Source organism: Colossoma macropomum, unplaced genomic scaffold (genome assembly GCF_904425465.1).
Source record: "Colossoma macropomum unplaced genomic scaffold, Colossoma_macropomum, whole genome shotgun sequence".
Lineage (NCBI taxonomy): Eukaryota > Metazoa > Chordata > Actinopteri > Characiformes > Serrasalmidae > Colossoma > Colossoma macropomum.
The window spans coordinates 26951873-26962939 of NW_023494801.1; the positions used below are offsets into that span (position 1 = coordinate 26951873).

At 39.2% G+C, this 11067-nt stretch overlaps 1 protein-coding gene across 1 annotated transcript in view; it reads left to right on the plus strand.

The window, feature by feature from the left end:
- cpxm1b (carboxypeptidase X (M14 family), member 1b) overlaps positions 1 to 9573 on the plus strand; it is a 40029-nt gene extending 30456 nt beyond the window's left edge. The window contains exons 10-13 of the mRNA XM_036589949.1: positions 3409 to 3703; positions 5047 to 5186; positions 5464 to 5566; positions 7300 to 9573. Coding sequence (XP_036445842.1) covers positions 3409 to 3703; positions 5047 to 5186; positions 5464 to 5566; positions 7300 to 7610 — 849 coding nt within the window. The 3' untranslated portion in view covers positions 7611 to 9573. The remainder of the gene's footprint in view (positions 1 to 3408; positions 3704 to 5046; positions 5187 to 5463; positions 5567 to 7299) is intronic.
- Positions 9574 to 11067: the final 1494 nt, after the last annotated feature.

The following is an 11067-nucleotide window of genomic DNA, read 5'->3' on the forward strand; positions in this document are numbered from 1 at the left end:
ATATTTGTACCTTTTCATAACCGAGTGGTTTAAAACAGAACAACACAATAAAAGCCGGGAGACGAGACGGGGAGTGTGGAGTCAGTACAGCTGGTACAGTTATGTTCCCTGACTAAAGGTACTGAGATGTACCCTTGAGGTACCACCCCAGTGACAAGAGGGGCAATGTCCCAGTGACAGTTTAGCATATAGTTTAGTGTATAAACTATTAACACTCAAAAAACCTTTTGCATGATTAGGTTGAAAAGGTTCTCCGGCTTGATGGAGAATGTGTTGTATATGGTTCTGAACAGAAATGGCTCTATGTAGCACCAAAAAGGGTTCTGCTACTGTTACAATGTCAAACTTGTAACAATAAAAGAGGCCTCTTTGGTGATATTTAGAACCATTTCCATAAAGGTTCTGTTTAGATCCATATACAACACATTCTCCATCAAGCTAAAGAACCATTTCACCATACATTTAATGGTCTGAGTGGATCAGACACAGCAGTGCTGCTGGAGTTTTTAAACACTGTGTCCACTCACTGTCCACTCTATTAGACACTCCTACCTTGTCAGTCCACCTTGTAGATGTAAAGTCAGAGACGACAGCTCATCTGCTGCTGCACAGTTTGTGTTGGTCATCCTCTAGTCCTTCATCAGTGGTCACAGGACGCTGCCCACCAAAACCATATTTTTGGTTGGTGGACTATTCTCAGTCCAGCAGTGACACTGAGGTGTTTAAAAACTCCAGCAGCACTGCTGTGTCTGATCCACTCGTACCAGCGCAACACACACTGACACACCACCAACACGTCAGTGTTACTGCAGTGCTGAGAATGCACCACTCGAATAGTACCTGCTCTGTGAGGGTCCATGGAGGTCCTGACCACTGAAGAACAGGGTAAAAGGGGGCTAACAAAGTATGCAGAGAAACAGATGGACTACAGTCTGTAATTGTAGAACTACAAAGTGCACCTATATAGTAAGTGGAGCTGATAAAATGGACAATGAGTGTAGAAACAAGGAGGTGGTCAGAATGTTATGCCTTATTGGTGTATTATATTTAGTTGTTGAGGTTTCTGTGTAATTTGTTTTCTTCTTTTAGCCAAATAGCCATTCTGAGTGGAAATTAAATAAACAAAAAGGCGCTCACTGATTTTGCACAGTACTGTCCGAATGCAGTGTGGAGGAATGCACTGAAAACTAGCAGACACAGTAAAGTACACTGTGTGCCCAGCGAGTGAGGTCGAGATAGACAGCAGTCAGTCAGTGTGTGCTGTTATGAGTCCTGACGGCCTATGGGAAGAGGCTGTTTTTGAAGCGTGGTGTGCTTTGTGATGTTCTGGAAACATTTGCCAGAAGGCAAAGGGGAGAAGAGGGCATTGGCGAGAGGCTTGCTTGATGATGGACCGGGCCCTCGTCTGGGATCGGGATGAATAGATGTCCTGGAGTTGAGGGAGATCAGTGCAGATGAGTTTTGAAACACTTCTGACAGCTCTTTGTGGGAGACTGAGATCCTGGACAGTCAGGTTGCCAAACCACACCATGATGCATTCAGAGGAATCTCTATGGTGCAGCAGGAAAAGTTGATTCTAGCTGATGTGTTCATTTTGAAGCTCTTCAACCTCAAAAAGTTGCTAGAGTTCAGGGACCAAGAGAAGGCAAGAGAAGTTTGTTGTTGTGGCACCAAACAGACCATGTATCCCTCTTGTAGACAGACTTATCATTGTTGCTTATCATTAGTGATGCATTAATTCAGGCCACAAACTGAAAAAAAACAGTTTACATTAAAAGTAAACTTCATGTCATTTTGAATTACATTATTTTTAACTACTCTTTGCCCATTAACTCTGCCATTTGTGAGTTTTTCCATAATTTCACAAACTAATAATACAGACGGCGTTGTCGTGGTCAGGAGGACTTTCCTTTCTGCTCATGCTGTTTTGCTGTGTTCTTCATATCAAGCAGGATGCTGTGGTCAAATCTGTTATCAGACCTGAACTGCAGAAATGCTGTACCCCTACTTGATATGAACAGACATTATGTATTTAACGACCCCCATAGAAACTTCCACACCGTGCAGGAGAGCAAAGGGACAAACAGCATTTTTAATCACTATTTCTTATTTTCATCAGCATTAAAAGTATTTGTGAGTCTTAGATGTTCACACTTCATTGTACACTATAAAAAATACTGTTTTAACTAAAAAAAAGTTTAGATTTGTTCATCTGGCGAACTCTTTGTGACTCTCGTTCTGATGGTCGCCTTCCCTTTAGTCATTGGAGTTTGAAGCTCATTAATGAGATACTAAGGCAATATTGTGAGAAAATAAGTTAATATTTTGAGAAAATAAGCAAATCAAGATAGTAAGTCAATATTTTCAGAAAATAAGCAATTTGAGATACTAAGTCAGTATTTTCAGAACATATGCAAATCGAGATAGTATGTCAATATTTTGAGAAAATAAGCAAATCGAGATATTAAGTAATTAAAAAAAAAGTAAATCAAGATAGTAAGTCAATAATTTGAGAAAACAAGCAAATCGAGATAGTAAGTCAATGTTTTCAGAACATATACAAATCAAGATAGCAAGTCAATATTTTGAAAAAATAAGCAAATCGAGACAGTAAGTCAATATTTTCAGAAAACAAGCAAATTGAGATATTGTCAATTTTATAAAAAAATAAGTAAATCAAGATAGTAAGTCAATAATTTGAGAAAACAAGCAAATCGAGATAGTAAGTCAATATTTCAAGAAAATAAGTGAATTGAGATAGTAAGTCAATGTTTTAAAAACAAGCAAATCAAAATAGTCAATATTTTGAGAAAATAAGTGACTCGAGATAGTAAGTCAACACTGTGCCTTTTCATCCAACATCAGTGTCTGACTTCACAAATGCTCTTTTGACTGAATGGGCAAAAATTCCCAAAGACACACTCCAAAAAAAGTAAACATTTCGATAAAATAAGTTAATATTTTGAGAAAAGTTATTTTGATATACTAAATCTAATATTTTGAGAAATTAATTAACTATTTTTAATATTAAGTTTGAGATACTAAGGCAATACTGTGAAAAAAATAAGTCAATATTTTGAGAAAAGAAGTAAACTGAGATACTAAGCCAAAGCTGTGCCTTCTAATCCAACTTCAGTGTCTGATCTCACAAATCTTTTGTCTGAATGGGCACAAATTCTACAGACACACTTCAAACCATTGCGGAAAGCCTTCCCAGAAGAGTGGAGGCTGTTTTATGAAACACTAGCTAAACACTGATTGGCTTCCTTTGGAACCGACCTGTCCTGAGGTCAGAGACTTGCACTCATGATGACTGCCCCGTTACTAACCAGTGATCTTTCCTAACACTGTCAACTTGTTTTTTTCTGTTTTTGATTGATCGATTACTGATTGATCGGCTGATGGAAGGTGGCCCCTGAGACGCGGGCAGTGATCAGCTGGATGCAGACCATCCCCTTCGTGCTCAGTGCTAACTTCCATGGTGGGGAGCTGGTGGTAACGTATCCATTCGACATGACCAGGGACTGGGCCCCACGCGAGCACACCCCCACCGCCGACGACAGCTTCTTCCGCTGGCTGGCCACAGTGTACGCCAGCACCAACCACGTCATGTCCAACCCAGACCGCCGGCCGTGCCACTATGACGACTTCGTGAGGCACAACAACATCATCAATGGGGCCGACTGGCACACGGTGCCCGGCAGTGGGTATCACCCTTCAGCCAGGAAATGTTTAAAAACAAAGAGCTTGGACAGTGAAGTTGCATTTGTGGATTAGCGACTTTGGATTTCAGTTTTATTTTAAATTGAGTCGGTTAAAATGGGGTTATCCATATTAAAAGTGACAATCTGGCCAAAAAAGAAACATTTATCCATCGCTACATCTGTTATAAACATGCTGACTCACGTCCTACAGCAGTGTCTCAGTGTCTAGAGTAAGATTTTCTGGTTTGAAGTCTAGGAAACCCCCTTCTGATGATGTATCTTGAAAGTGGGAAACTAGTTTCAGGTATATTTTTGGGAGAGGGATGGTTTATTGTTTTAGCTGGATAGAAGGCAGATATCTTACATTATTAACATTTCTAGAAAGCCATAAATCTTAATGAAGCCATTTAACCAGCAAAGTATTGTCATTAAATCTTCATTACAATGGAAAGAACTGATTACTGAACACAAATGACTTGACAGATGAGAAGGACAACAAGATAAACGCTAAAACTAGCAAGGTAACTAGCCGTCTAGATATCTTACCTCAGTTTGGTTTCTTCTCTCTGGCTGAAAGGGTAACAAAAACTTATCCACAGTGTCCATTTTGTGCTAAATACAGCTAGAAACACTGTTTTCTTTTTTCGACAACCAAGTTAAGACTGGTCAAACTGATACTAGCTTGGTATTTATTAGCCTGTGGATCAGTGGCTAGTCAGAATTGGTTGACACCATAGTGATTCCCAGTGGCTGTATGATGTATTTGCCTAGTGCATGCTGGGTATTGTAGTGATAAAATATTGATGAATGAAAAAATGGAAACGATATAAAATGTTGAATTCTGTCAAACTAAGTGATGTAATGTTGCACTACAAAATACTGCATAGCATGTATAATAACATTAAACTCTGGTTTTAGGCCGAAATGCCCCTTCAGTATTCAAGTAACCTTCGATTATTTTCAAAAAGGCTGAACAATAAAATTAGACTCCAAAGGCAACCTTTAAAAAGACATTACTTAAAACTAGAAGTAGTTCAAATATGCATTGTCATGCAAACTGCATTCCTCTGTCACTTTGAAATCATGTTCATGGTTAATCTAAGGCTGTTAGGGCTTCTCTTCAGCTCTTGAAGCACTAACCAATAGGAGAGCTCGCTTAGCTATATCTACCTAAATACCATGAAGAAAAGCAATTCCTGACTTGCCAGCTTATCAAGAATTTAACCCTTTTGTTTCCATCCAAAATGTAACAGTGAAAGATGAGTAGTTATTAATACTTGCAGAGTGTAATACACATGATTCTTTTGAGTTTTAGTGAATACAAACCTATGCTTATTCACAGGTATGAATGACTTCAGCTACCTGCACACCAACTGCTTCGAGGTGACCGTAGAGCTGTCCTGTGATAAATTCCCTCATGCCAGTGAACTGCCCATCGAGTGGGAGAACAACAAAGAGTCTCTTCTGATTTACATGGAGCAGGTAAAAGTTCTTCTATCATTACTGTGTGTACAAATCTAGAACACATTTACTTTAGGTATTCAGAGCATTTAGATAAGATGCCCTTCAAATAGTGTATCCACTAGTATATCCAAAGTGTATGGATGAATGGATCAATAGAAATGGTCCAAAATGATTTAGTAGCCCACAATGCTCTATATATTACCTTTTAATTCTGTAAAATCTGTTCATCTACTATATGCTTGTACATTACTAAAGAAACAAAACAGCCCCTGATGTTTCTACCTACCTGTTCCAGGTGCACCGAGGAATTAAAGGGGTCATTAGAGACAAAGACACTGAAGCTGGAATAGCAGATGCCATCATCAAAGTGGATGACATCGACCACCACATCAGATCTGGTGAGGAGAATACCAGCAATGTACTTTCACTTGAAGCTAAAAACATGCTAACACATTGATAACGGTTGTGAGGAAACTAGAACTCTTTGCTGAGTGGCTACATAACATGTTCCCAGTTTAAATGCTACTCAACCAAGCTGGACAATGTTGTCATTGCCATTTGAAACTAGGCAGGTTTGCCTTGTAATGAGAAATGAGGTCAAATCTATAGTATGTTTTGCATATGTGGCTGGCTGAATGTGGGAAAACCTTACCCTTGTCCCCAGCAGCATTAGCAGGCCGCTTAGAGGGCTAACCCTGCTTTCAAGTGGTCTCAGTTTTATTAGAAATATGAGTTTCCCACCAGGAAGCACCAGGAAGCCAGATAAAAAAGTTAGGTACATTAAAAATTGAATTGCTTAATAGGGAATTAAGGTGCGCATACTGCTGACACAGGAGTGCAAATACACACACAGCTTGTAGAATCTCCATAAAAAAGCATTGGCCAATAGAATGGGACACTCCGGAGCAGCCACACATGAGCCTAAGGTCACCACACCCAATGCCAAGCATTGGTTTGAGGGATATAAAACCCCCCAGCTTTGCGCTGTGGAGCAGTGGAACAGTAAATACTGCCCACTAACTAACTAATTTAAAACATGCTAATTTAAAACACCACTTAGATAGCAACGATCATAGCTATTGTCTGCTAAGGTTAGTCAGCATGGTCTTCAGTTAGCTAAATTATCATCTGCACAAAACAAAGAACCTACCCTGCTGAAAGACCTTTAGAATCATTAGGATTTCTATAGGGAATTAGCTTAATGGTTCCCATTAGAGACCACTAGTTTCCTTTGGAACACCTTTTGATCCCACCTCTTGAAAACCATCATATCCCCAATGATGCTACAGCCGTCTGTGGCGGGGGCTCTAAGAGAGCACAATTAGCCTTGCTCTCTATGGGTGGGTAGCATGGCCCTCCCTCTCCCCCATCTCTCAGCACAATGCTAGCCAGTGCAGGCATCTGTTAGCTGACATAACAGAACTAGCAGTTAGCATTCTCCTCCAAGCGCTCTCAGCTGTCCATTGTTGCATTAGTAGCAGTTCGAAAAGATGCAGTGGCTCGCTTCACATGATTCAGAGGAAGCTTGTATTTGCTTTCACCCTCCTAGCGTTGGGACCCTGCTGGTATCGTGTACCTGGGGGAGTCCTCACTAGCGGGTGGAATCCCCTCCAAAAAAAGAAAACAATCAAATACATCTAGACTCAGTCACAGGTCACCTCTTAAACTATTGGGATCCTTTACATTGTGGCATCAACCCACCAAAAGCCAAAACACCAAGAACCAACAGAAGCTTTTAATAGTTTCTTTGATTTCTTTCAGCAGAATAAATAGCTAACTAAAAGTCCAGTTAAAGGAATACAGTTCATTGATCAGCAAATATTGTCGCCTTTGAAGGGCATTAGTTTACTAAGCGATAAAATACTCAAGTTAGCTATCTTGCCTGCTTATGTAAGTGGAGCTAGTTAGCACCTAGCTAACAGGTAACCAGCTGAATTAGCTAATTATCTCATCTGCAAAGCAGCAATTTAGCTACAGACCTTATTTTTTAGCTAACACGATGATTTGTGTGGGACCAAGACCATCATGCCATCACCCAAAACATATGCTGGTTTTGCTGGTGACCAGACATGCTGGTCTGTGCTGGTTTTCTAGTATAGGAGTTAAACAGATCTCACTGCTCTCTTCCCAGCTTTCGACGGGGACTACTGGCGCCTGCTAAACCCTGGAGACTACCAGGTAACCGTCATGGCAGAGGGCTACTTCCCGGCCACTCGCTCCTGCAGGGTGGAGTATGAGCACTACCCCACCATCTGCGACTTCCGCCTTACCAAGACCCCCAAGCAGCGGCTGCGGGACATCCTGGCCAAGGGCGGCAAAATCCCCAAGGACCTGCAGCTGCGTCTGAGGCAACTGCGCATGCGCAAACTGCGCGCCACCACCAAAACCCTCAACCAGCGGCGAATAGCGCAACAGCAAAGGGCCAGGAAAGCCCGTCGCTAGAGTGAACTTTAAACTTTGACCTGTTTTGCGGGCCAATTACAGGACTTCACTTCATCGGCAGGGTGCTACTCACAGAGCTGGTGTTTTGGAGTGGTTAGACACAAGTTTGGGGATAAGTGAATTCACTTCATAGTCTAAGAGTAGATTTAATGTATTAGATTTTCTGTAATGTTGGCAAGATTTTCTTGCATTGTCAGCGCCAGTTATGGAAGTATTACAGGATCAAAATGGCATCATTTATATGTATTAAGTGTGATACAGCAAAAATATAACATTCATTTTCACAATATACTATGGCCCTTATTTCACAACAGTTTAGCTATTCATCAGTTTCATCTTTCATCTACAGTCAAACTCTGGTAGGCGTGTATGTATGTAGAGTGTAATGGTTTAAAAAATGCCAGATTTGTGGTTAACTAACCAAAACTGTTCTCAATATCATACATAACATCAATAATAACAATAAAATTAGAAAACAGCAAAGAATACTGATGATTTGTGCACTTGGCAATCCAGTGCAAAAGTGGATGTACTTATTTTACATGTATTGGTAAAAATAAATGTTGCAAATCTTCCACATTACATTTAAAGACATTTTACACTACAAAATATCATCATTCTACCATCTTAAAAACAACAAAGATGTTTTGTTTTTATTGCACATTTTATTCTTTCCAGTCGTCATAATTTTAACACAATGTAATTTGGTCAGTAGAGGGAGCAGTGCACTCACTGCTCGACCTCTAACTCCGCCTACAAGCACAGCCATTGGCTCATGAGCTGCTGAATGCAATTGTTTTATTGGCTCCTTACTGAAACATCTGCATGAAGTAGGGCTTCATGTAAATGATATGTAAATGAGTTGCAGACAGGCTGGCACTTGATTTCACGCACTGAAGCTGATTCATCATTTGCTTTTATTATCTCTGTAATACAAATGTTTCATGAATCAGACGCAGAGTAGTTCGTATGTCATTAAAGGTGCATTCTGCTCTATTTTTATGCTTTAAGTTTGATGAATAAGGGCCGATGTGACATTTTTTTTCTGGGTTGGAATGGACGAAAAAACAGTAGTTACACGTTTAAAAAAGGCTTTGAAAAACTACAATGATTTATTTTTAAGGTTTGCAAAAGTACATTGCTTAAGAAGGAATAGGAGGGAAAAACTATCAATTGGTAAAAACAAATAAATGAAACACAAAAATGGTGTTTGGTATGGTGTAGTGGGTGACACCTCTGCCTTCTATGCTGTAGACTAATAACCAATATGAGTCCTTGGGCAAGACTCCTAACGCTACCTTGGCCTGCCTGTGTTAAATGATCATATTGTAAGTCGCTCTGGTAAAAGCGTCTGCCAAATGTCGTAAATGCAATGGCGTAATGGCCTGACTGCTTGTTACTGTGCGGTTTAGGCAATTAATATACAAAGGTTGTTGCCTGTTTACTCTGTAATTGGTCTGAGAATTGGTCTTTTTATGATACAGACAGTTATCGATTATATAATTTATCATAACAACATCATATCATGTTGCCTCCTCCTGAGCTATGTTGTATGTCTGTGCATTTTCTTCCTGTAGTACCAACATAACTGCCTCTGACCATGTGAGAAAACCGATCTTTGTCCAGTAGAACTTACATAATTGGTCACCCATGTGAGGAAACACTGCCAGCATTACAGCACTTACATAATTGGTGCTGCATTGTGAGGAGACTCATCTTTGCCCTGTTGTACTTATATCTGTGTGAAGTAAATGACTCTTTTGAATTGCTGTTTGGATACGGAGCTTTATATTTGGGACTCTATGTCTAGGATAAATGTGTAATTAAGGACACTGAGGTTTATTACATTATCAGTGATCATTCAACTTCACTTTCATCTCACACAAGTAAACACATTCATTCTTCTCAGTCTGGAACTGATGTTCTGTAAATAGCATCATTAAAGTTTGATCACTTAAAGCAACACATTTGTCCGTGTTTCCTGTTATGCATTAAATAATACAAAACCAGAGCCCAGGAGTTACTGTAATGCCACAAATGTCTGTCACTTTGGTAGACTGGGTCAGTGCTGCTATAGAATGTGGTAATTGAACTAAACAATATCAATCCAAAATGATGTGCAGCTGTATACATGGGAAAAGTTTGTTGCTATGCATACTTAGATACTGTTAGACTGTTTTGTAGAATGAAGATTATTAGAAACTTTGGAGAAGTTCTTTAGGAAGTACACCTCAAGCATATCACATCACAACAATACATGCTTGTCTGCTTACTTTTTGTTATAATATGACATTTGTCTTGCCCTTGATTAGCCTAACAGCTATTACTGTAATAATCTGTGTGCTGGAACATATCGTACACTTTGACTCCGTATTGTATAAAAACATAAAAACTGGAAAGTATGTTGGAAAGTGCAAAGACCTTAAAGCCACATGGTATTATTTAGTAAGATGTGGCCACAAATTACTTTATTGAGGCCACAAATTAATATATCGAGACTTTGAGTTGACCTCGATATAGGAATTTGTGGCCGCAATATATACATTTTTGTCCTCAATATAGTAAGTTGTGGCTTCAATATAGTGAGTTGTGGCCTCTATATAGTAATTCGTGGCCTCAATATGTTCATTCTTGGCTTCAATTTATTAATTTGTGGCCTCAACATAGTAAATTATGGCTTCAGTATGCTAATTTGTGGTGGCAGTATAGTAAATTGTGGCCTTAATATATTATTTGTTGCCTTAATTTATTAATTTGTGGCCATTAAAAAAATAATCGGCAGGAAAGAACTGTTACTGGAAAGAAATGTTGGCACTCAGCGGGCCGAGCGGTTTCCATCCAGCAGGTGGCGCTCCTGATTCTAATAGATGTTCATGAGGCTTTCTAGAGAAGGAGCTCTGATTTTGGCGAACCATAAACCGGCTCTGGATCTGCTTCTTTTCAGTAAGTCATTGTAAATAACTGAGGAATCTGATCCGAGATCAGGTCCTCTGAGAAGCGCTGAGAATTCAGCCTAAACCTTTAACTTAAACCTTTAAAGTTTGTACTGCGCTGCTGAAATTGTTTGGTTTTCTTTCTTGTTTAATTTTTCTAAGCATGTCCTGAACACTGAGGTATAAAATAAAACAATCAAGGGACTTTAAAGAACAAAGACTTAAGTGTTTTAGTGTTGCTGAAGGAGAAATACTATAGATATAGTTTAATTTTTTGTTATTTATTTATTTAACTTATTTTCAGCTCGCGTTTTGCAACAATAATGGCATGTATAAATACAGGAACTACGTACAGTTTCATCTGTATAAAAGATCATCAAAAACAACTGATCAGCAAACATTCATTTTAAACAGGTCGATCACTGGTATGAGATAATACTTAATAAATAATAAATAATTCAATAACACTTTAAAGAATATGTATTAATTCATAGGTCAAAATAATTAACAGCACGAGAAACAAA